Genomic DNA, 26,110 nt, shown 5'->3' on the forward strand with positions numbered 1-26,110 from the left:
GTTTTATGATGTTACTCAACTGTTTTCTAGTTCTAAATTTCTGACTGCCAATCTTTATTTTACTCTGGTTTGTAAAATAAAAGTCTCATTGGATGAATGGCAACTTTCTAGTAATTCTTTAATTGCTAATATGGCATCTAGTATGAAGAAGAAATTTGAGAAGTATCGGGATGAGATTCATGGCACTATGGGTGTTGCTGCTGTTTTAGATCCTAGGTACAATATGGTTGGGGTTGAATTTCGATTTGGAAAAATGTATCCAGATTAAATAGAATATTCTAAGCAAGTTGACAGAATTCATCAGTTGTGTAATGAGTTGGTTAATGAATACAATCAAAAAATGAGTTCTGATGTATCACATGTTGGTACAAAAGAAGTTGATGAAAGTAGAAATACAAGCATATTTGGGGGTGATAATTATATGGTGTATCTTAAAAGAAGAAAGATGACAAGGGGTTCATGTGTGAATGTTGAGTTTGATCATTATCTTGAGGAGGAAATTCATCCTCCAAATGATCCTAACTTTAATGTTTTGAAATGGTGGAAGAACAATCAAATGAAATTTAAAGTTTTGGCAAAAATAGCCAAGGATATATATGTCATTCCGGTATCCACTGTTGCTTCTGAATCTATTTTTAGTACAAGTGGTCGTGTGATTTCTCCTCCATAATTGAAGCTTTAATGTGTGGCCAAAGTTGGTTGTGGGCAGCTTTAGGGAATAAAGGTGACATATTACTTAATATTCATCTATGTTAATTTTTTATATAATAGTAATTATTTTATTAATTTCTATCTCTTTTGATTTTTAGGTTTAAATCTTGATCTTCAAACCTTTAATGATGATGAAGATGTGGAAAGTGATCAAGAATAAGGATTGAAGACTTTTTAATATTTTAACGATGTAATTTCTTTATGTTTGTATTTTAATTTAGTTATTTGACATTGTATGGACCTTTTTAAATTTTAAGTTATTTGATATTGTATGAATCTTATGTTTGTATTTTAATTTAATTATAAATTTTAAGTTTGTATCTTAATTTATAAATAAATGTATAAAAAATAAAATGTCATTTAATTTTTATAGGGGCGGGTATGGGCGGGACGGGTACCCATGGGGACGGGTTAGGGTACAGGCGCCTACTACTCGCGGGTAGGGGTGGGGCGGGTAGTAGTGGAATGCAAGGAGGGCGGGGCGGGGTCGGGTAAGGCAAAAATCCGTCCCTACCCGCCCCACTGCCACCCCTAGTGAGAATGTAAAGTTGTGGTCATTTTTTCTATCTCACCTTCAGTAGCACGTAACGCCTCAACCGGATATTCTAGTCATATCCGATAAGCACAACGGCATCAAGGCTATATTGGAGGCTTCGGATGGTGGTCGACTTCCGCCTAGTATATACCGGACATTTTGTATCCGACACGTGCCAGCAAATTTTATCCTGAGTTTTAAGGGCAAGGATGCAAAGAGGTCTTTAGTGAATACTGCTTACGCTAAGATTGAGGTTGAGTTTGACTACTGATTTGACATTCTCCAATCCGAAGACCTCGCAATTTATTACTGGGCTAATAGAATTGAGTATGATAATCGGACTCATCATCAGGACGAAGGTTGGAGATTCGGGCATATGACAACTAACATCTCCAAGTATGTGTAAAACTCCATACTAAAAGGTGTGAGGAACCTTCCAGTTTGTTTGTTGGTGAAGTCCACTTATGAAAAATTGACTAAGCTCTTTGTCCATAAAAAGAGAAGCAGAGGCACAATTAGGGACTTGGCAGCAATTTAGTCAGCATCTGATGAAGGTAATAGAGGCTAAGATGAAAGCATTAAGGTGTTTCACCGTGACTTTGTATGATAGAAATAATTTTTAGTTTACCGTGACCGATACTACTTCGATTGGTAACTTCTCACTTGGCTCTTACAGAGTATCCCTAAGGGATCAGACATGTGATTGCGGATATTTTCAGGCACTTCATTATCCATTTCGCCATGTCTTGGCGCTGTACATATTCACGTCTAAGTTGGGCAACTTAATACCTATGTTACCTCGGTCTTCAATGTCTATCAGATGGGATTCACTCCTCCGATCCTAAAAGGTTTTTTTACCACCATATGACAATCCCACAGTTATACCCGATCCCACCAAGAGATGTGCGTCTGAAGGGCGTCCCAGGATTACTAGGATTCAGACTACCATGGATAAAGTTGATTCAAGCAGACCCAAGCAATGTGGACTTTGCAAACAGCCTGGCCACACACGGAGGAGGTGTCCACAGAGAGGAGTCAATATGGGTTCTGGTTTTGCTAGTAATGTGTAGGATTGTTTTCATTGTGGAATAATCGTATAAGTTTGATCATATTGAGTTGCCTTAGTTTTCATTGTATTACTTTATCTTCGTGTTAGTTTTATCGTGTTGGTTTATGTTAAATTTTGTTGAACTACTTTATTATCGTGTTAGTTTTTTATTGTGTTTTGTATTCACCGTTTCACTTCATTAATGAATTTTCACATATAGATTACCAGTTTTATCGTGTTTTATTGGCCCGTGTTAGAAAACATCCAGCCGAATAAATATGACAGTCTATACAAGACATTTAAGTATTCATATTACACAATGTCATATCCTAACAACATAATACAAACATCTAGATAATAATGCGAACATCAAATACTAGCAATATCTAACAACAATTCGGCTAATTAAATAGATGTGACCTTGTAAAGCAGCAACAACGGTGCCTGATTTTTTGTGCTCTCTGGGCGAGAGGTCCCTCATCCTCTTCGTTGTCACCATTTACCTTCATCTCGTTTAAAGCGCGTCCGGGTGACCTAGATGGACCAGCATGTGCGGGGAGAGCTGCTGCAATTGCCAAGGGGGAGTCCCACCTAGTACAAATGTGTCATCCAAGGTCTTGATGGAGGCTCGTTCAGGTCCACATCAAGGTGTGTGGGGTTTGGCGAGCTGAGATCTATGGAAGGCATGCATTTCCAAACATCTTCGCTCGCCAAATGTACTAACTAGCAGCTCATCCAACCTAAACCAGTGGTCGTTGAGCCTCGCAAAATAGGCTAAACCTGCCATCTGCGTGTATAGTATAATCCTATCGTCTAGAACAATATTGTGCTACCTTCTCATGTTAGTGATACATCGGTGGGCTGCATAACGATAAAATTTTTTTTCTAAGAACCATAACAATCAATAAACACAATTCACCAAATGACTATTAAGTAATGCATGCCTTTTTGGACAAAATACATTAAACCCAAATAAATAATCTTACAATGCCCATATCCCCAACAAATTCAAAAGAATCATATCCAAGCTAAATCTAAAATCACCTAAAATAAAAAATCTAATAAAAATAAATTTTAATATAGAAAATATTGTAAACCTAAAATTAAATTCTAACAGAACTTATAGTTAATCTAACATTTAAGACTTAAATTAAATTAAATTTTAACTAAACTTCTAGTACTTAATTAATCTAATATTTAAGACTTAAATTAAATTAAATTAAATTAAATTAAATTAAATTCTTACTATACTTTTAGTGCCTAGTTAATCTAACATTTAAAACTTAAATTAAATTAAATTAAATTTTAGCAAAATTTCTAATCTTCAAAATTTATAAATTCTAACAGAATCTCTAATCACTCTCTTACTAACAGTTATTTAACATTTCTCTAACTTGTTTTGTAGTTTTAAAATTTTAACAAACTACTAAATCAATACTCTAACTATCATTTGTAGTTTAAAAATTTTAATAATGCTTATAATCAAATTCTAAGCAACTTAATATTACTAATAATTTTGGTCTATCTTAAAGAAAATAAATTTCATTCACTAACCTCTTCATATATGCTACCAGCAATATGGACAACTCCATCCAACCAATATATATGATTCTAGTCGTCTTCCATTTTCACAATTTTAAATCTTGTGGTTTTGTTGCTTAACTTTTCTCTAGATGATGTGTTTGGAGGGTTGGAAGATAGCGAAATGTAATTCAAAACAAATGAATTCAAATTGTATATATAAGTATATATATATATTCGATTTACCAATAGTGTACGTTTCTTATAAATTGAATTCAATTTTGGGGTTGTAACTCAAATTTAGCTATTTCGATTTACTATATGTAGCTCATTCGTCCGAATTGTAAACCATATTAAATTCAAACTTGTTATTTCGATTTATATATATACATACTAATTCGAATTTTATTATTTCGATTTACCACTAATATGTTAGTGGTAAATCGAGTGTAATAAATTTAATTTATATATAAATATCAAACAAGACAACATATAATATTATTACATATAATATTATTACATTTAGGATATTCGTGTAATATTTACTCCTATTTATTTTGTTTATGTATTTTATCCTATTATTTATTTTTGGAAAATTAAATTAATTTGCATATTCATCATTTGCGCACTCATTGAAATATGAATCACTCTTATGCAACAAAAACACTGTGAGAAGAGTTGCCCTTTTATTAAAGAGGTAAATTTTCAATTTTTTATAGTCTATTTTATTATGAGAAAGCTTAAAAGTCAATTTTTTTTGAAAACTTAGTTCATATTACTTGAAATACAAAATAAATATAAAAAAATTATTATTTACTTAACACTTGTATATTTTATCTAATTATATATGTTGTAATGCATATGAAGGTCACATTATAAGATAAACATAAAAAATTACAAATCTAATAATACTCAATAACTGAAAACCAAATGGATTTTCAAAGTTAATCATGTACAAAAATTAATATGGATTAGGAAAAAGAAAGTAGTTCTAAGAGAATTACTATTCAACTTCATTGCAATACACTTTGCCTTTCCTCTCCTGAGACAAAATAAATTTAAGTATAAATTAGTTAATTAAACATATTTTTATATATAAAAGATCACACAAGGTGGAAAAAATCATCACCTCTGCAAACATGCGCCTTTTATTCATAAGTTTTGTCTTTGATCTATCAATAATTGACTTTATCTAAAAGATAAATCATGAAATGATAAAGTAACATAAATATACACATAAATAAAAAGATACAAAACAAAAAAAAAAAAGCTTAGCTATACTTGTTCTCGCTCTTTCTTTATTTCACTTTTTGTTAACAGCTCAGGATCTTTCTCTCGAGTAGTAGGAAAATATACCCTTGCTTCAACCTGCTAGAAATGAAGTAAATTATTAGTAAACTAAGAAATTGAATTTATCCAACAAAAACAAAATTCTCATTTTGTTAACCTTTTCTAAAATAGGTTCATAGAGGCACGGAGTATCTTCCTCTTCATGGTACGGTATAAATGTAAATAACTGCTGGATGACTTTATTTCCCTGATATAACAATGATAGAAAAATTTAAATATTTGATAATAAATAATTTATCTTTATTAATAATTTATTATTTTTTTAAAAAACTAACCAGCAGATAATTTGAAAAATTTTCTTCTCCCAGAAAATTCTTGAGAAACTTGAGCTATTCATAAAGGGAAAAAAAAGTGTTAGAAATAAATCAAAATTAAGAACAAATTAGATTGATTAGAGCAATAATGGAAAACAAACAACAATATACCTGTATAATTGAAGACCATGATGATATAATTAATTTTTGTCCATCAAATCTTTCATAATATTTGGGACATTTATCTTCCTTAAAGTACATTAAGACGTCCCAATCGGCTCTAGCAGCATTGTTGAACATTTGTTTCAGAGGAAGTGCAGTTTTAGCTTCCATTGAAGTGCTCTCTAATTGCTTCAAAATAATGTCTTTAACGTATTTTCTTAATCCATCGTAAGACTCTAATAATAAATCTTCAGTTTTAACAAAAAACTTATCAATTTTATCGCAGTCAAATATCAAAGCTAATGCTTCACCGGCAACAACGCAAGTTGCATCTTCTTTGAGTAAAGATAAGAATTGACAAATTGCCCTGCATCAAGAATCGTAAATTAAAGCAAAGTTAAACATTAACCAATTTCTTTTAGTTTCGAAATAAATAGCAATTTTATGAATTTTAATATTGGGTACTTAGTCGCAAAATTCTACCATGTATATTTTCCTGTCATTTATAAATGATTTAATTATTTTGTTAGTTTTTTTAGTTTTACCAATTTTCAATTAGGTCTATATATATATATATATATATATATATATATATATATATATATATATTTATATTTAATGAAGTCTTTATACTGTTTTTAATTTTATAATTAGGTCCTTTCTAGTGTAAAAAATATTAGAGTTAACAAAATATTTCTTCGCAAATTGAACGTATTCATAATTAAAAACCTAACTAGATTTTTGATCGCATGTATTTTGGAAAAAATATTCTATTAATTTTAATGTTTTTAATATGAAAATGACCTAATTACAAAATTAAAAGTAGTGTAAGAACCCAATTAAAAAAAATTATAGAGACTTAATTAAAAATTGGGTAAAACTATAGAAATTAAAAGAGTAACTAAACTTTTATAAATTGTAACAATTAAGATCACATTGAGAATTTAACTTTCATGCACCAAAGAATTTTACACAAACATTTAATCAAGTATTATCACATTATTAAAAATATAATTTTTAAAGTATTATCACATTATATCAACAAAATATAATTTTTTATGCATCAAAATTAAACTTTTATATAAGATAAAAAGTTAATGTACTCACCCTTGCCAATGACCGTAGATGATTTCCCAGCTATCTACTTTTGTAAGTAAGAACAACCAAGCATAAATCAATTTTGATAGATTAGCAGCATAGGCTTGGTTTTTAAGTGCCTGAAAAAACAAAAAGAAAAAAAAGAAAAGTTTCGTAAGTAAGTAATAATAAATATATACAAAACAGATCATACTTAAATTAATAAAACATTAACTAAGGATTAATTAAGTGAAGTACTTACACCAAGCTTGGATTTATTAGGACAGATATATTCCCAAATCACTTGCATGACTTCTTGAATTTGCGTTGAATTGCTTGCGCAGAAAGATGTGACTATGGCCAAACACTCTATAAGAGCAATAAAGCCGCATGGTTCCAAACTCTGCATGGAGATTAGGATTTTGTTAAATTTTGAACATATTTTCATATATTTATATTTAGAGAAAAAGATAAATAGTTTATTGACCTTTTGATCGGTAGATATTTAAATCTTTTAAAATTTGAAAATACATTTAAATTTTTAATATTTTTAAAATTTGGCCATATCGATCTCTCATGTTCACTTTGATTTGTCAAACTCAATGAAAAAATCAAGCGTGACTCCCGTTATACTGACCGATCGATACGGATGCGTACGTGGAAAAGTTTTTTAAATGGGACAAATTAGACTCAGGAATCAATGTGTACAGATTTAAATAAATTAAGAACTTAAATGTATTTTTGAATCTTTAGGAACTTAAATATCCGCAAACTAAAAAGTCACGGTCGATTTATCATTTTCTGTTATATTTATTTATTAATAACTTAAAAATTTATGAGATTGTATCCTAAAGTACCTTGTTAGGAATTTGCAGTAGTTCAGTAACTAAAGAAATTGTGTATGTGTATATTTCTTCTACATTATCAGTTTCAAAAGCTGTTATTGCCATTAGCCCTGAAATTAAAAATATCATGTTAGGTTATAGTTATTGCCTAAAAAAAAAAATGTCAATTAGCATTAGCCTATTAAATTTGATGACTGAAAAAAAAGAGTTTAAGACGAACCAAGAGCTTGAGAAGCCAATTGTTTCTCTTTAGTCAAACCTTTTTTAAGGCAATTCAAAACTTGGTACAGGTAAGTAACGAAGCTGGAAAAAAAAAATACACTCATCAATAAATTCAAATCTATTTAAGAAAATTGAACAAGAATTAATAGTATATAGCGTTACCGTTTTTCTAAAATACTGTCTTGATTTCCTTCGTTAAAGATTTTAATAAAAGCCGCTAATCCTTCCTCTCTAACGGAAGCCCTTCAATAATGAAAGAAATAAAAAAGTTACAATTAACCATATAAAAAATACAAACGTACCATATAAAATAATTTTTGTTTTAAAAAAGGAAAAAAAAAAGCCACATACTTTTTATGTTCCAATTGTTGCATGAAACATGAGAAAGTTGCCATTGGAGCACGAAACGAGGCAAACGCACGCTGTGGCAACACATGATCTTCATCGTTATCAACTTCATCAAATCTTCCTTTACCTGTAAATTAAAATAATATTCCAATAAAAAATTAAGAGTGAATATCTCATTCCACTCCTGATAATTATTTCAAAAGGATAACGAGGTTAAAAAAAAAAAATCCAATCCGATCCCTGATTTTTTTTAGGACTTATTAGCTTCTGTGCAAAAAAATAACATTGACTTTTTTTGATATAGGGGCTAATCCGTCCCATAAAAATAAAGCTCAAGAACCGAATTAGTATTTTTTTTTTGTCATGGACCTCGTTGTTTTTTGAGGTAATTGTCGATGACTGTTTTGGGTTTTTCTCAAAAAATTATACTAAAGTAATAACTCAAAAATTAATAAACATAAAATAACGTTTTAATTTTAGCTCACCTTTGAGTATAAAACTTCTTGAAAGAGTAAAAAAAAGTCAAGACTAGGATACGAAATTAAGTAATAAAAGGATAAATTTCTTAAGAATTAGATCACAATTCATGTGATATAGTTTACCTTTCTTTCTGTTTCCCGTCTTGGCATCTTTCCTCGTGTGCACATTAACTTTCTTCATCCCCACCATCTCGTTTTGAATAAGAGAACACAAATTGTTTGATGTTGAAAATTTTTAATTAGACTTGTGCTTTATTATAGGATGGAATATATAAAGAATCACGAACTAAATCTACTTTATTATCTATGCATTTTCTAATTTTAAATATCTACTTGTTTGCGAAGATTTTGTTATCTATTTATTTTTAGATAGCTACTCTGAGTTTTTTTCTAAACTAAAATAAAAAAATCTTTAATTTAAAAAATATATATTCTATTGAAGACAGACTCATTTTTTTCTTGGAATTAAATATTTTTTTATTTTAGTTTAAAAAAAATTTCTGTGTTTTTATCCTTTTTATTTTTGACGGGAGCAATGCTTGCTCTTGTGACTCACTGACAACTGACAAGTGACATGGCACGCCTTTCTTTCTTTTCTTTTTATTTATTTAATTTTTGATTATCCAAGAATTAAATTATTCACAAATTCTAATACAATTTGTCGATCTGATTCGGCAGAAATTTCATAAGAGATATATGAGTGCAAAATATTTCTTAGCGAGAAGTGTACATAGGAGATCAATTTTTTTAAAATAAAATATTCTATTCATTTCAAAATATGTAAAAAAATTGAACCATTAAAAACAATATATTTAGGCAAAACTATTATTAAGACTATTTATATTCATCGTTCAAGAATCATGACTAATCATTTTTAGAGAAATAATCTTTTTAAAAAGAATTGTTCAATCTTCAATCAACAATAATGACGATTTGATAATTCTTCTCTCTAAATAATTAAATATCATTTAAGTAGATTCTTTTTAATAATTTTAATTTAAATTATCCTTTTTATTAATTGACCAATCTTAACGGTTCTTAGAAGTGATTTTTCCTAAATTATTTTGTTATTCTTGATGCGTTCTTGAATTTAATATTGTTATTCCCATATGGTTCATGATGAATTTTTTTTCCAGTATCATTAATTAATAATAAGTATTATTACCTCGATGAACTATAGGATCCTTCGCGGAGAAGAGAATTTAGGGCTTGTTTAGATGTTATTTTGGAAAAAAAGTGATTTGATGTTTATGTAAAAAGATTTTTTTGTTTATTTATTAGGTGAAAAATATCTTTTTTTTAGATCTTTTAGAAAAAGATGTAAATTATAATTTTTCAAAAAAGATATATTTTTATTTTTTTAATATTTTTACTTTTACTATTAAAAATTTACAAATCACACTAAAAAATAAAAAAAATCTTTTTTATTTAAAATTTTTTTTATCGATTTAATGACGCTCAAACAAGCACTAAATATTTGTTTAGATGTCATTAGATGATAATAAAAAAATTTTTAATAATTTTTTTATTTTTAACATATTTATTAAATTTTTAATAATAAAATTAATAATACTAGAAAAATAAAAATTATGTTTTTGAAAAGTTATAATTTATATTTTAAAAAAAAATTTTTTTAAAAATTTGTATATAATAAATAAATTTTTTTATATTATTACATTTAAACATAATTGATAAATAAAATTATTTTTTTTATAAAATATTTAAATATAAAATTATTCTTATTTTTCTATAACATCTTTTAAAAAAATTAACTCGAAAAAAAAACTATTAAAAACTCATCCTTAAAATCCTAAGTGCTGAATGACTTTGCTTATGTCACGTGTTCTGTAGTTTTCAACTATATATGAATAATTTGCATAGTCTATTATCTTACATAATATATTAATATACCGAAATGAAAATATCAAATTCACTTCAACGATTTGAAATCTTTCCAAGTGTATTGTTATACTGATAGTTTATCTTAATTATAAAAAAATATATATAATATATATAATTAATACTAATAATTAAAATTTATTAAAATATTAGTGTACCGATATATTTTAAAAATGAAACAAAAATAAGACAATTGTTAATGAAATATTTGCATATAATATGGCATTAAATATCATGTATGAAAGTAAGGATTTTGAGCCAAGATCAGTCGAAGAATGTTGACAAAGAAATGATTGGCTAAAATGGGAAGAAGCTATGAAAGCTGAGTTAGACTCACTTACAAAACGTGAAGTCTTTGGACTGGTCCGTACACCAGAAGATGTAAAATCTGTTGGATACCGATGAATATTTGTGAAAAAACGAAATGAGAAAAATGAAGTTACGCTATAAAGCTCGACTTGTGGCACAAGGATTTTCACAAAAGCCTGGTATAGATTATGAGAAACATATTCCCTTGTAGCGGATGCAATAACATTGCATTATTTGCTGAGTTTATCCGCATATCATAAATTACATATGCATTTAATGGATATGGTAACAACTTACTTATATGGTTCATTAGATCGTGATATCTATATGAAAGTCCTTGAAGGACTAAAGATATCTAAACCATCCAATAAATATTCGCAAGGGTCATACTTAGTCAAATTGCAAAGATCTTTATATGATCTAAAGCAATTTGGATGAATGTGGTATAATCGTCTTACTGAGTATCTGACCAAAAATAGATTTAAGAATGATATCTGCCCATGTGTTTTCATAAAGAAATCTGCATTTGGATTCATTATGATTTAAATATCACTGGAACTCCTGAAAAAATTTCAACGATTATAAAAACTCTAAAAGAAGATTCTGAGATGAAAGATCTTGAAAATACTAAATTTTGTCTTGACCTGCAGAGCGAGCATACAAAAGATGGGATTTTTATTCATCAAACAACATATATAGAAAATATTTTGAAGAGATTTTATATGGATAAGTCACATCCATTGAGTATACCAATGATTGTAAGATCTTTGGATGTGGAAAATGATCAATTCCGTCCTAAAGAAGAAAATGAAGATATCCTTGGTCTTGAAGTACCATATCTTAGTGCAATTGGAGCGCTAATGTATCTTGCTAATAATACACGACCCAATATATCATTTGTTGTGAATTTACTAGCAAGATATAGTTCCTCTCCAACCAGAAGACATTGGAATGAAATCAAACAAATCTTTCGATATCTTCATGAAACGGTTGATATGGGATTATTTTATCCATATGGATCCAAGCCATAACTAGTTGACTATGCAGATGCAAGATACTTGTCTGATCCACATAAAGGGAGATCTCAAACAGGATACCTGTTCATATATGGTGGTACAACTATATCATGGAGGTCCACAAAATAAACGATAGTGGCAACATCCTCTAATCATGCTGAAATACTAGCAATATATGAAGCAAGTCGCGAGTGTTTTTGGCTCAAGAGTTTGATTCAATATATTCTGTCATCATGTGGACTAATTGACTATAAGATAGCTCCAATGGTCTTGTTTGAAGATAATACAGCATGCATTGCTCAACTTAAAGGTGGATACATTAAAGGTGATAGAACAAAACATATTTCTCCCAAATTCTTCTTCACTCATGATATTGAAAATCAAGGGACAATTGATGTCCAATAGATCAATTCAAGTGACAATCTGGCAGACTTATTCACAAAGCCACTCCCAAAATCCTCCTTTGAAAGATTGGTACATGAGATTGAGATACGCCGATTTTGAGACATTAAATGATATCGACAAGAGGGGAAAACTGTACTCTTTTTTTCTTTGTCAGGTTTTTTCCCATTGGATTTTTCTTGACAAGATTTTTAATGAGACGGTCCCCATCACAAAGAATTTTGTACTCTTTTTCCTTCACTAAAATTTTTTCTCCATTGGATTTTTCTTTAGTAAAATTTTAACGAGGCATAATTCTGAATGGTCATCCAAAAAGGAGTATTATGATAAAGATTATGATGTGGATGCCCATTCATTATCGACGGCTCACACATTTTCAAAAATGAATTACATTAAAGAAGTTTGAAAATGTAAACATTTCCCGTCTATAAATAGTGAGGCATAATTGTACATACATACACTACAATAACAAATAAAAATTCCTTTTCTTTCTATATCTTCTCTGAGTTTTAAGTTGAAATATATATATATATATATATATATATATATATATATATATATATATATATTAAATATATTAAGGAGAAGTATAGGGTACCAACATATTATCTATCAATTTATTGGTAATAATAATTAATTATTATATTTTAAACACATATATAAAAAGACACATCTAGAAAATATATCTATAAAGACACTTCTATTAAATATAGCAATAAAAAAATATTTTTATTAGACACATCCACAAAAACACTTCCATTAAACACAGTTATAAGTAAGAGTTGGCAAAAATTGGTAGAAATGCTGTTGGTAATATAGCGGGATTGATATATTAATTAGGGCAATTTACATATTTAAATAAAATCAGATAAACCTTTACCTAAATACACAAATCAAAAAATTGTTACGTATTTGTGTAAAATGCATTATTATGTAAACCGTGGGAGCCAACCACGGTTTCTGATTTGTACATAAACCGTGACTGGCAGAAACGGATTACGTGTTGAAACAAAATGATCATAAACCGTGGTAGGCTACCACGGTTTATGAATGTAAGAAAATCTTCATAAAACCTTGCTGGCAGCAACGGTTTATGAAGGAAAGGTAATTGGCATAAACCCTTGTAGCCTCCAACGGTTTATGAGGAGGGAATATCTATATATATGTGGGTGAGATTCAACCTGTATGAGAGATACATTTTTACATATATTTTTAAAATATAATATAGATACATTTTTAATTATATTAATAAGACGATTAATTTACGTCTGAATTCACAATATAAGAGTAACTTTTGTGAAATACGTTGAAGATGATAAAAGTGTGTTTCAGTACTTTGAACGATGTTCTTTGATATTTGACAGCTTTTTTTTTTAACGCCAACTTGATTCTCCATCCCAAAAACTCGTTCATTAGAAAGCAAAAAATTATAACTTCTGCATTTACTCAACCCATGTGTACGTTGTTGCTTGTTATTATTGGTTTTTCCATAATTTTTTCTAAATAAATGCTAAGAATATTAAAATAATTATTCTAATTTTTATGCACTGTTTACTATTTTAATTTTTTATAATATATATTATTGCTCCTATTAGAAATGATAAATTAAATAAAAAATTAATTATAAATAATAATAAAAATCTAACTTGTAAAAAATTAGAACCTAAAATAATAATAAAAATAAAATTATTAAAAGTACTTGAAAAGAGTACTAAAATATGTTATTTTATATATTATTTTTAATTTAATAAATAAATATTACTTTTTACTTAAAAAAATACTTAAAAAGTTGTCCATTTTTATATGTTATTTTTAATTTTATCAATAAATATTAATTTTTATTATAATAATAAAAAATTATAATATACTAAAATAGAGTACTATAAAAAAATACTATAAATATTAATTATTTATCAAGAAGTGATTTTAACTAATATTATCCAAACAATATTTATTTTATCAAAATCAATTTTAGTAAAATTTGCCAAACATAAATCATGCATGTTGGCACAAACTCACTTCTACCCAAAATCAATTCTACAAAATCACTTCCATTCGAACTCCAGTTCCCCCAACGTGAATCAAAACACACACTTAAAATTTTACTAAAATTGATTTTGATAAAATAAATATTGTTTGGATAATATTAGTTAAAATCACTTCTAGATAAATAATTAATTAATTACTAAAAAATATAATATTAAATTAAAATATTATTTTTTTAAATATATTTAACTTTTTTATATTTTTTAGTATCTTTTATATAGTATTTTTTTATAGTATTCTATTTTAGTATATTATAATTTTTTATTATTATAATAAAAATTAATATTTATTGATAAAATAAAAAATAACATATAAAAATGGACAACTTTTTAAATATTTTTTTAAGTAAAAAGTAATATTTATTTATTAAATTAAAAATAATATATAAAATAACATATTTTAGTACTCTTTTCAAGTATTTTTAATAATTTTATTTTTATTATTATTTTAGGTTCTAATTTTTACAAGTTAAATTTTTATTATTATTTATAATTAATTTTTTATTTAATTTATCATTTTTAATAGGAGCAATAATACATATTATAAAAAATTAAAATAGTAAACAGTGCATAAAAATTAGAATAATTATTTTAATATTCTTAGCATTTATTTAAAAAAAATTATGGAAAAATCAATAATAACAAGCAACGTGGGTTGAGTAAATGCAGAAGCTATAATTTTTTGCTTCTAATGAACGAGCTTTTGGGATGTAAAATCAAGTTGACGTTCAAAAAAAAGTTGTCAAACATCAAAGAACATCGTTCAAAATACTGAAACATACTTTTATCCTTTTCAACGTGTTTCACAAAAGTTACTCTTATATTGTAAATTCAGACGTAAATTAATCGTCTTATTAATATAATTAAAAATGTATCTATATTATATTTTAAAAATATATGTAAAATCCTCCATGACTCCATCACTCAAACCTGAGCAAATCCTCCCACCCTGTTGAGCATCAACGGATTATGTATATATATATACATATAAACTTAAACCGTGGGAGCCTAGGAGGTTTTACATTTAACGCAAAATTCCTCATAAACCGTGGTAGCCACCCACGGTTTATGCCTAACACTTTTCTTTCCTAATCCGTGGTTGGTGGCCACGGTTTACAGCCAAACTTTTCCTTCCATAAAACCTCCCTGCCAGCTACGGTTTATGTACAAATAAAAAACCGTGGTTGGCTCCCACGGCTTACATAATAATGCATTTTGCACAAGCACGTAACAACTTTCTGATTTGTGTATTTGGGTAAAGGTTTCTCTGGTTTTATTTAAATATGTAAATTGCCCTATTAATTACTTCTATTATTATAGTAAAATAATTATAGTAATAAATATTAATACTAGAATCTTTTATTTACATTTTTTATATTTATTATATCTTCTTTATTTATTTATTTTATAACAATTTTAATAATTATTACATTTATTTTATTTATGAAAATAAAAAATCCATCATATATGTCTCAATAATAATGGAAATTGGAAAGCTCTCGCTAAACTGGCATACATCAACATTAAACCCCAAAAAATAATAGAAGTTAAAAATTTCAAAAACCAAATTGACATGCATAATTTTGGACTGATCATCTTGGAGAAAGAGAGGTCATTATAGGAATAGCGCATTAATCGTTGCTCCAAAGTCCAAACCACCCGCGCACCTTCCTACCTCCGTCGCCAACCGTTGCTGTTGGCCTTGCGCCGCCGTACGCCTCTCAACTTTTCTGTCGCATCAACCGTCCAATTACCGGCCTTCCGATCTGGTTCGTTCTAATTTTCCTTTATTCTGAGCTGAAGTTTTTTTTGCGGTGTAGTTATTCTGATGTTGATGCTGGATTGCTGGTTGTGCTTCGATCTTCCACAATATTTCGTTTAGGGTTCTCCACTTCGCATTCTGTTTCTCAGTTTATTATAGATCATATTTATTTTGGCTTCCCTGTTTGTTATTGAGAGAAAAATGACCTAGTTAAGGATCAAAATGTCTCACGTGTAAGATCTGTTGTTGTTGTTCAAAAGCACTGATTGACTGAGAATTACAAAATACATTGAGGATTTTTAATCTATATGAAAAAACTATTGTTGAAGATTCCATCCAAGTTTTAAAGGCATGCCAAATTGGCTCACAGTGATGATCGTATAATATGATATTGTTATGCATAACATGTTTTATGAATGAATTGCATGTTATTGTTCAATACTAAGTACTCTGTGTCTAATAAACTATTGCTATTTGAGAGTATCTCCATCTTTTCTTGTTTGTCATCTTCAGGCCCCAATGGCTAACAGAGCTCAAATTCCTACAAAAAACTCAGCTCTTATTGCCATGATTGCAGATGAGGTAAAACTGTAGCAATGCCTCGCATTCTTCCTTATAACAACTGCTATGTTCTTGTTCAAGTTGCATGCCTTTTAGATTTCTCCTAAACATTATTAAATTTTCTGTTGTGAAGGTTGAAATAGCTATCGAGCCTATTGGCTGACACGTAGAATTCACTTCCTCTAACTTATTATTTCAGTTTGCAAGTTGTAACTGAGAAAATGGTATGCCTGTGTGTGAACTTCAACGTTCTCATCTCTAAATAACATGAATGCTGACTAATTTATGTCATATACATGTTTTCTTGTGAATTCTGGTCATATTGCCTAAAAGTTAGCAATTGAAGTAAATGTGTATATTAGGGCCCATTCACGCTGATTGATACAACAAAGATGGGTTTTTCTAGTTGTCTTTCTCTAAGTGTCATCACTCATCACCCTGATTATATGTTTATAGGTCTGCGACAAGAGTTTCCACGATATTTTGAGATCTTTTTTACCATTTGTATAAAATGATTTTGCACCGCTGCAAATTAAATAACAAAATATGTTGTTCCTAGTATATAACAACAAAAGGTATAAGAATGGTTGAATGGTTAGGCATATGACTTGGTTGAATGGTTCAGACTTCAGACTGATTAAAAAATCAGTGGATTGAAGGTGCTAGTGTATATGAGGAAACAAGCCATAAGATGTGTGAAGGGGTCAAATTGTATTTTAATATTTAAGCTTATTTTCTCCCCTTCTATGAAACCTGCATGTTTATGATGGCTAATACATTTTACACAGGATACTGTTGTTGGATTTCTGTTGGCTGGAGTGGGAAACGTTGACATCCGTAGGAAGACAAATTACCTCATTGTGGATTCAAGTATGTGATGGAACTATATTTTACATTGTTCTTTGTGCATGGTGAAGTGACTTCCTACCTGTTTAACTTAACTCTAGATTCTAGTATATAGATACCTTATAAAATATAGCTTGTGTAAAGTTCATGATCTTTGTAAAGGACTTTCCCACTGAGACACTTTGAGAAGTTGGAAAGCTATGCTTTGTATAACACTTTTAATTATTTTGCCCTTGTGTTCAGCTAGATGAATTTCTTCCTTAAATCCTTAAAAAAAAAAAAAGCAAAGCCTATCTTCTTATGAACCCTTATTTATAATAATTTTATTGATAGAAAATCACTTCACTATGTACAATTTAACTAGTAGGAGATATCCTGTAACTAGATTAGGAAGAAAATACAGAAGAAAGCATCAAACCTTTTTTTCTTTTTTCAGGTTTTGTTGTGTGCGTCTTTTTTTTTTTTTTTTTTTTTTTGTGTTGGGGTTTCCTACTTTCTTTATGATCAATTTTAAATCAGGTTGATTTTACCCAAGTTTATGTTTCACCACTTTGGTTCGTTTCCAGAAACAACTGTCAAACAAATTGAGGATGCATTCAAAGAATTCACAACAAGGGAGGATATTGCAATTGTGCTGATTAGCCAATATGTAAGTCATATCTTCTTTTATGAGAAATCCTATATTTTATGCATTGCAGCAGGTTTTCAAAACTTACACACGAGCTTTTGGTTGAACAATTTTCCCAATGAATAATGCTATACATCATGGTGCATGCTTTTTGCCGATGATATCGTCTTTATGGGAGAGTCAAGGGAAGACTTAAATAAGAAATTGGAGTTATGGAGAGAAGCTTTAGAAATGTATGGTCTGCGCATAAGTCGTAGCAAGACGAAATATATGGAATGTAAGTTCAGTCTGAGAAGGAAAAACCCCAATATAGAGGTGAAGATTGGAGAAAACATCCTAAGAAAAGTTAAAAGTTTTAAGTATCTTGGGTGCATCATACATGATAATGGAGAGATTGAACAGGATGTAAATCATAGGATCCAAGCAGGTTGGTCAAAATGGCGGAGTGCATCTAGTTTTATATGCGACAAAAAAGTGCCTTTAAAACTTAAAGGTAAATTCTATCGCACCGCTATAAGACCGGCTATGTTGTATGGTACGGAGTGTTGGGCGGCTAAAGGGGAGCACGAACATAAGCTGAGTGTGGCAGAGATGAAGATGTTGAGATGGATGAGTGGTCATACGCGATTGGATAAAATAAGGAATGAATATATAAGGGAGAGAGTTGGAGTAGCACCCATTGTGGCAAAGATGGTTGAATCGCGTCTCAGGTGGTTTGGACATGTGAGAAGAAGACCGATAGAACATCCAGTCAGGAGGGTGGATGAGATGGAAGATGGACAAAGGGCGAAAGGCAGAGGAAGACCTAAGAAGACCATCCATGAGGTGGTCAAACGAGATCTACATGTAAACGGTCTCTCTGTAGACATGATACATGACAGAGCACAATGACGTCGTTTGATTCATATAGCCGACCCCACTTAGTGGAACAAGGCTCTGTTGTTGTTGTTGTTGTTGTTGTTGACCAAAGTGACACTATCTATGCCGTTTTCCTGCTTTTCATAAGTCTTTCCCATGGGTTTAAATACCTAATTAACCTGGTTTCGCACAGTTACTGTTATTGTTAGTTCCATCCATTTTTTTAATTTCATTCAACCATAGATTCAAAATGTATTCAATGGCATTTGCTCATTGTTTGGCCACCTTAATCACTTGAATTTTGCTTATGAGCTTGGGTTATGAGTTATGACTTATGACTAGCCTTTTTTTTTTTTTTCGCCCCTTTTATTTCTCCATTTTGATCACACTGGGAAGATCTAACACATTTTCACTGTGCAGGTTGCAAATATGATAAGGTTTCTGGTTGACAGTTATAATAAGCCTGTTCCTGCAATTCTGGAAATCCCTTCCAAAGACCATCCTTATGATCCTTCACATGATTCAGTTCTTTCCCGAGTAAAGTATCTCTTTTCTGCCGAGTCAGTGGCATCTGGGAGACGCTAAATTCTCCCTTTTGGTTGCAGCAGCAGCTTATATTTTTTGTTTTTCATGTACCATATGGTTAATAATCAATTGGTAAGATTCATGTGTTACTATAGCTTAATTTTAATTTGTTTTTCATTTTACTTTCTGGTGATAAGTCAAGCCCTGTCATGGAATATAAGGATGGGCAAATATTTTGTGGTGTCATGAACAGGCTCAGATGAAAGATGTGCTTATGAGAAGTTTGAAGATGGTCTAAGTTTGATTAAATGTTAAGATATAGAGTTCTGATTTAAGATATGACGGTAAAATTTTGTGGATGATCTCCCAAACAAAATATAGACCTAACTATTTTTCCTGTACATCTATGTAAGAAATATTTAGATGGACTGCCAAGGAGGTTTTAATTGGCACTGGAGTGCTATTACTAAAAAACAGGGTCAATTTATTAAAATTAACTCTTTGCCCACTAAACTCTCATAAGATTTCAATAATTCTAGAATAGAAACAATTATTTTCTAAGGTTTTACCGAATAGAATAGAATCACACCAAATAGCAAATAATTGATAGTTGGACATTTTTTGTTTATCTAAATTTTTTAAATGAAATTGTAATAAGAAAGAAAGTTTATCTGCACATAACAAAAAAAGAAAAGGGAATAAATGGTCACTTTGACGGAGGCCTCTATTTGATTTTAAAAAAAAAATCATAGGGTTCACTTTCCACAATAATAAAGTAAGAAACGGTTGTCATCAATTCACGAACCTAGTTAAAGAATTTTGATTCAAAATCCAATTTCTCTACAATAAACTACAGAAAATGCCACTCTACTCTATCAAAGGTTTTACTCATATCAAGTTTGAGTATCATTTCGTATTTCTAGTCTCGCTTCTTTTATTTAAGGTAGTGCTTACATTCGTGTGCTATATATAAAAATGTTATCAGAAATAAGTCTACCTTTCAAGAATGTACTCTGTGTAGGGTTAATTACCTTGTTCATACACCTTGGGAATCTGTGGACCAGCAACTTTGAAATGATTTTGTAGACAACAGAAGACAAACTGATAGGTCTTATCTGAGTCATATTGCTCGCAGCTGGGACCTTTGGCATAAGACAGATATTGGTGTGGTTAAAACTTTTTAAAATTTTACATTCAGCAAAGAAATTTCTTATAGTTCGGAACATGTCTTCTCCCACTATATCCTAGTAGAATTGGAAGAATTTAGCCATTATACCATCCTCTCCCGGTGTACTTTGAGGGTGGATAGTATAAGTAGTTCTTTTTACTTTTTCCAAAAAAACAAGTCTTTTGAGCGTACGGTTCATGTTAGTTATAACTTTAGGCTCGAAATCTGTGAAAAAAGGTCCAGGATTCGTCTGATTGGAAGATATGAAATACTCTTAAAGTAGTCCTCAGCAACCTTAACAATATTAGCATTGGTTGTTGCTATATCCTCATTATCCCTCCATAGATACCATATTTTATTTCTTTTGATTCTAAATTTAAATTTTTGATGGAAGAAGTTTATATTTTAGTCTCCTTCCTTCAACCATTTAATTCTAAATTTGTTTTTTTAATAAAATTTCTCGTACAAATATATTTTTTTAAGTTTAAGTAATTTAGTCTCTTCTATAATGTCTATGTTTTTATTTTATGAATACAATAATTTTTACAATCTTCTTTTTATAATTAATAGAGCTGCTGTTCTTTTGACCAATTAGTATCTAACTAATTTAAGTTTTTGAAATAATCCGAACATCACTAAATCTTCTATATTTGAATTTTAGACCTCATTAATGAAGTTAAGAATTTGTTTTTCATTACACAGGCAGAATTAAAACTTAAATCTCCTTTTTAATCTCTCTTATTAGTAATTAGTATAAAAAAAAAAAGAGAGAGACGTTTTCTGTAATAATCTAAATTGTTGCACTATACTTCATACAAATATATACTTTGCGATTTGCACCTGCCACAAATATTTAATTATAATTATTTTTTATTTTAAAATTTTGCACACACATCTTAAAAAAGGTCGATAATCAGATTACTCTATTATAATTATATTATATATATAAAAAAAAATCAATCACATATAAAATATATATTAAAATATAAAATATAAATTAAAATTAATTATATGACACATATTTTTATATTCAAATACATTAACAAAAACCAATAAGCCTTAACTTTGAAAATAATTACAGAAAAGACCAAAATCGAATGCATACCTTGGTCATTGGAGTAATAGCGCATTAATCGGTTGTCCCAACCACCCCAGGCACCATCCTACCTCCGTCGCCATCCGCCAACCGTTGCCATTGGCCTTGCGCCGCCTTACGCCTCTCAACTTTTCCGTCGCATCAGCCGTCGAGTTACCGGCCTTCCAGTGAGTTCTAATTCTCATTTACTCTGAGCTGCAATATTTTTTTTCTCGGTTTTGTTCTTCTGATGTTGATGCTGGTTGTGCTTTGAAGCTCTTCCACAATTTTTCGTTTAGCGTTCTCCAATTGGCATTCTGTTTCTCAGTTTATTAAGATAATAATTATTTTGGCGTCATTTTTTTGTTAATCGGAACAATCTATGTTGCTCACTTCGCCCGTTTCGCCACTCTAACTGTCGTTGCTCCGTACAGCTCCATATCATTCCTCCGCCATACACTCTCGCCGGTATCCTAATTCTTGCTCTTCCTTTTCTTCCATCTTCTACTCCTTTCAACTACGTTGTTCCTTTTCCTCTGGTTTCCATTTGCGTTTAGATATAGAGTTTGAGTTCTCGTGAATCTCTTGCATTTTAAGTTTCGTGTATCATAGAAAGGGAATGGTAGGGCACTTTACTTGTTTGCCAGCAATTTCTGATTTGTCTTTTGTAAGATTTTCCACCAGTGGTAAGTTTGAGCTAATAATTATTATAATCTTCGATTTGGTTTTTGAGATTTTTGGAGATAATAAACCTACGATTTGAGAAAGTTTATTATGTGATAAATTGATGTGTTGGTCTATGAAATGATTTTGTTTCCTTTTTTAATCTGTCTTTGAATGAATAGCTATGTTCTAATATGGTTGACTTTTGCATCATGTTCATGTATATACAGGTGTATATCTGATTTTGCCAATCCTATACTCTTTATTCAACTTTACAATACAAAGAAGCTTCAATGGCCAAGAAACCTGGACCAAAACCTGGATCAAAACCTAATAAATTGTCTGTGTACCTTTATATTCCTAATATCATAGGTGGGTATTTGATTATTCTATACTATGTTTTGTTCTCTCATGCATAATTACATATTGAAGAAAAATATGTTTCAATGCTTGTTAAGTTGATTAAAATTATGGGAGTCATTCAACTTCGATAAAGGACTCACCAGCAGAATATTGCGGAAAATCTACACTTACAACCTTTGCCTCATTTGGTTTTTGGAAAACATAAATCCTCGACAACCTTTCCTTGGGGCTTAATTGGATTGTACCATGTGTTTGCAACTGAATTTTCAAGCAAAAGGATGTTACTCAAGGGCAATAGAGTTAAACAAATTTATCTCATGTCTAGAGTCTGCTGTTTGTAATTCATAATGGGTACACTATATTTACCAAGTGTGTGATGATGCAGGATATACCCGGGTTCTTTTAAACTGCTTTGCTTTCCACGTATGTTTTACAAACAAAATATTGTTCTCTATTCTCTATTTTTTCAGGTGGGGTACAATTTTATGCACTTTTTCTAGTTTTGAACCTTCTCTTCTTTAATGCTATGGGATCTGAAGCGTAATCTAGCTATTTTCTGTTGTCAGCTTTGTATGTGATGCTGTGGATGGCTGGGCTGCTCGCAAATTCAATCAGGGTATAATTTCCTGTAGTGGTCATACCAATTTTTTTCTGTTATATAATTCTTTGAGGAGTGTTATGTACACATTATCTCTTTCTTGTTCTAGTTAATTGAGAAGGTCATTACAATTTGTTTTGCTCATATGATGGTATTAGTGTTGACTGTTTGTCCTGTACATTGTTTAGCCTTTAGGCAAGAAAGAAAAAGGAGGGGTGATATATGCCATAAGTATAAAGTTTGGCTGAACTGGTATGATTAGACATTGTTTTAGAAGATATTAGGTTCAAAAAGACTTGGGGGCTTCGTGGCATGCCTTAACCATGGAATGGGACAGCATTTCCTCTTTAGTAACTTGTTTAAAAAGGTAATTATTCTATATAATAAATAAATAATTAAATAGCAATCTTGTTTTCTTGATTCAGTGTCAACCTTCGGAGCTGTTCTGGACATGGTTACGGACAGGTTTCTCTCTCTCTCTCTCTCTCTCTCTCTCAAGCCAAAGAATGTGTTGTTATAGTTCTTTACATTGTTTGATTTTTGTGTTATTTGAATTAATGCGGCTTTCTTAATATCAGAATTAGCACTGCTTGTCTACTTGTTGTTCTTTCCCAAGTTTACAAGTAAGAGTTTTCTCCTTTTTAACTGTTCATCATTTGCTGTCATTTAAGCATGGGCTTGTAAACCTGACTTTTATGGTGAATTTGTGTAAAGGCCTGGCTTAGTCTTCTTGTCCTTGCTAGCTTTAGATATTGCTAGCCACTGGCTTCAAATGTACAGGTAATGCATGTAAACTTTGTGCTTTTCCCCCCCTCTATGCAAATTTTATGATTCTGCATTTGCAGGTTTGATTTGATGGAGTTCTTTAGCTGTGTTTTATTTTAAATGCAGCACTTTCTTGATGGGCAAGGCTAGTCATAAAGATGTAAAAGACAGTAGTAACTGGCTTTTCAGGTTATACTATGGCAATAGGATGTTTATGGCTTACTGTTGTGTCTCATGTGAGGTAACTGTAATACTGTCTCCTTGAAATTTATTTATTTTATTTAACTTCTGTGAAAAATGTTTTTAATTATATTTTTTGTTCTTATCCTTTATATTCTGCAGGTTCTTTACTTAATCCTGTTTTATCTTTCGGAGAATCATACAGAGAAATTGATGGATGTAAGTGCTCTCAGTGACTCATAAATGTTGTTAGACTATCTTAGGATGACTAGAAGGTTCTCTTAGATCATCTGTTCTCAATTGTCTTTTATTTTATTTCAGGTTTTAGCAACAAATCTGCAAAAGATATCAATACTCTCTTTTCTAATCGCAACAAGTTTAGTTGGATGCACAATCAAGCAGCTTACCAATGTCATTCAGGTTTGTATATGATTCATTTATGCAAGATATTCATATGGTGGTTGAAATTTTTTTATGTTGTTTGGTTTGGAATATTCTTTTAAGCATCGCAATTATGGAAGATTTGGAGGTTTCAAAAGTTTTCAAAAAAATTCTTTCTACCACCACATGTAAACAGGTTTTGTGGTTTGCCCGTACAAAATTTTCGAAGTGGAGTCCAATCAAGTCTTAGTTATGTATCATGTAGCAAATGTTGACATCGGTTCAGTTTGCACTTTGCAGTAGGCTTGAAGTTAATATCTAGGATTGACAATAATCTGAATGTAATTTGGATGCAGCATATATTTAGTTATTAGCAAGTTTAGTTTATCCTCAGAACACACATGCTTAACTTTAGATGTATGAACATGAGTGAGTAACTTTACCTGATAATGTTTTAAATTAATAGTTACTAGTTGACCTAGATAGTTTAGATGTTATCAGTCTAGTCATAAACAGAAAGTTCTGGAATTGATTTATTTCTCTAACTTGCACTTATTTCCAATTCCAACGAGCATGCATGTGAATATGTGAAGCTTCTCTTCTGATGTTTTAGTTGTCAATTAGTTTAAATCCTGAAATCTGCCACAAAACCCTTGTTTCAGCTGAAGACAGCAGCAGATGCATGTGTGCTTTATGACATCGACAAAAAACACAAGCAGTGATGTTCAATCCATAGCTTTGAATCTCTTGCCTTTGCATTTATCGAGTTTGAGCTCAGTGTAACTAGACTACTAATACAGAAATAGTATCGTAAATGTAGTTGAGTTTAGATTGCCTTTAATTTTAATTATTTGTAATTAAAGAAATAGAGAAGTGGTGAGGTGAATTAGAGAAGCTGTCAGGTTGTAAGCAATTCTTATAACACGGTGTTCATTGCATTTTTGATACTTTTTTGAGTACTCATTTCTCCAATCACCTTTCACAGTTTCCCATTTTAACTTGATGCAAGGTTCTCAGGTTTTAGAAAAAATAAACAAAATAAAATTAGAATCCTTAATATCGAGTTAATATTAAATTTAGTCCTAAAAAAATCAACTTCACATTGGTTTGATTTTTGTAGTAATTTTTTGCTGATATATTATAGTTAAGAATATGATCCATGACAAACATGAACTGGATGGACACAATGGAACAAAAGTTTTTGAAAAGTTGATTGTAAGCTTTAATAATAATTTTTCTTAGGATTTGTTGGTGTATAAACTTAGAAAGTTCAGAGATAATTTGGGGATTTGGCAAAATTATGGAGTGGAAAGATAATTTATATATATAATTTAATAAAAATATTATTTATACACTAAAATTAATCATTAGATTTACTTACTATGTATTTTTATTCAAATATATGTATAATTTAATATATTTTAAGAATAAAGTATACTTTTTATTCTAACGTTTCTGAAATTTTTTAAAATTATTTCTGACGTTAATTTGATTTAATTTTATCTTTAACGTAT

General features: G+C 30.0%; 3 protein-coding genes across 4 annotated transcripts; 2 read left to right on the forward strand and 1 right to left on the reverse strand.

The window, feature by feature from the left end:
- Positions 1-4,818: 4,818 nt before the first annotated feature.
- Positions 4,819-8,742, reverse strand: LOC130967288 (uncharacterized). Its single transcript, XM_057892104.1, has 12 exons — positions 8,676-8,742; positions 8,077-8,200; positions 7,888-7,968; positions 7,724-7,806; positions 7,516-7,613; positions 6,921-7,061; positions 6,689-6,798; positions 5,591-5,948; positions 5,263-5,352; positions 5,097-5,183; positions 4,945-5,007; positions 4,819-4,857 (listed from the first exon to the last, which is right to left on the reverse strand). The coding sequence occupies exons 1-12, from the start codon at positions 8,740-8,742 to the stop codon at positions 4,819-4,821; spliced, it is 1,341 nt and encodes a 446-aa protein (XP_057748087.1).
- Positions 8,743-15,746: 7,004 nt separating this feature from the next.
- Positions 15,747-19,765, forward strand: LOC130966312 (V-type proton ATPase subunit F-like). The gene is made up of 5 exons (XM_057891100.1): positions 15,747-15,992; positions 16,499-16,567; positions 17,335-17,416; positions 17,959-18,041; positions 19,299-19,765. The coding sequence occupies exons 2-5, from the start codon at positions 16,505-16,507 to the stop codon at positions 19,461-19,463; spliced, it is 393 nt and encodes a 130-aa protein (XP_057747083.1). The 5' UTR covers positions 15,747-15,992; positions 16,499-16,504; the 3' UTR covers positions 19,464-19,765.
- A 1,875-nt stretch (positions 19,766-21,640) lies between these two features.
- LOC130969341 (probable CDP-diacylglycerol--inositol 3-phosphatidyltransferase 2) lies at positions 21,641-25,580 on the forward strand. Of its 2 annotated transcripts, XM_057895014.1 has the most exons (12): positions 21,652-21,834; positions 22,081-22,114; positions 22,540-22,681; positions 23,058-23,142; positions 23,239-23,288; positions 23,696-23,735; positions 23,849-23,893; positions 23,985-24,050; positions 24,162-24,276; positions 24,378-24,434; positions 24,537-24,635; positions 25,259-25,580. In XM_057895014.1, exons 3-12 carry the CDS (start codon positions 22,603-22,605, stop codon positions 25,316-25,318), a joined length of 696 nt encoding a protein of 231 aa, XP_057750997.1. In that variant the 5' UTR covers positions 21,652-21,834; positions 22,081-22,114; positions 22,540-22,602; the 3' UTR covers positions 25,319-25,580. The 2 variants fall into 2 exon arrangements, with proteins under 2 accessions (XP_057750996.1, XP_057750997.1); XM_057895013.1 differs by lacking the exon at positions 22,081-22,114 and having other exon boundaries at positions 21,641-21,834; positions 25,259-25,579.
- Positions 25,581-26,110: the final 530 nt, after the last annotated feature.

The sequence above is a fragment of the Arachis stenosperma genome, chromosome 3, assembly GCF_014773155.1.
Source record: "Arachis stenosperma cultivar V10309 chromosome 3, arast.V10309.gnm1.PFL2, whole genome shotgun sequence".
NCBI classification, from domain to species: Eukaryota; Viridiplantae; Streptophyta; class Magnoliopsida; order Fabales; family Fabaceae; genus Arachis; species Arachis stenosperma.

Excerpts from the sequence above, each read along its gene's own strand:
- LOC130966312 (XM_057891100.1), top strand. The coding sequence starts at position 16,505 with ATGGCTAACAGAGCTCAAATTCCTACAAAAAACTCAGCTCTTATTGCC. Across the intron at positions 16,568-17,334 it reads TTGCCATGATTGCAGATGAG|GATACTGTTGTTGGATTTCT; the intron begins GTAAAACTGTAG and ends CATTTTACACAG. Across the intron at positions 18,042-19,298 it reads TTGTGCTGATTAGCCAATAT|GTTGCAAATATGATAAGGTT; the intron begins GTAAGTCATATC and ends TTCACTGTGCAG.
- LOC130967288 (XM_057892104.1), bottom strand. The coding sequence starts at position 8,742 with ATGGTGGGGATGAAGAAAGTTAATGTGCACACGAGGAAAGATGCCAAG. Across the intron at positions 5,008-5,096 it reads TAAAGAAAGAGCGAGAACAA|ATAAAGTCAATTATTGATAG; the intron begins GTATAGCTAAGC and ends TTTATCTTTTAG. Across the intron at positions 4,858-4,944 it reads AAAGGCGCATGTTTGCAGAG|GAGAGGAAAGGCAAAGTGTA; the intron begins GTGATGATTTTT and ends ATTTTGTCTCAG.
- LOC130969341 (XM_057895013.1), top strand. The coding sequence starts at position 22,603 with ATGGCCAAGAAACCTGGACCAAAACCTGGATCAAAACCTAATAAATTG. Across the intron at positions 23,894-23,984 it reads GTTCTTTCCCAAGTTTACAA|GCCTGGCTTAGTCTTCTTGT; the intron begins GTAAGAGTTTTC and ends ATTTGTGTAAAG. Across the intron at positions 24,636-25,258 it reads AGCTTACCAATGTCATTCAG|CTGAAGACAGCAGCAGATGC; the intron begins GTTTGTATATGA and ends CCCTTGTTTCAG.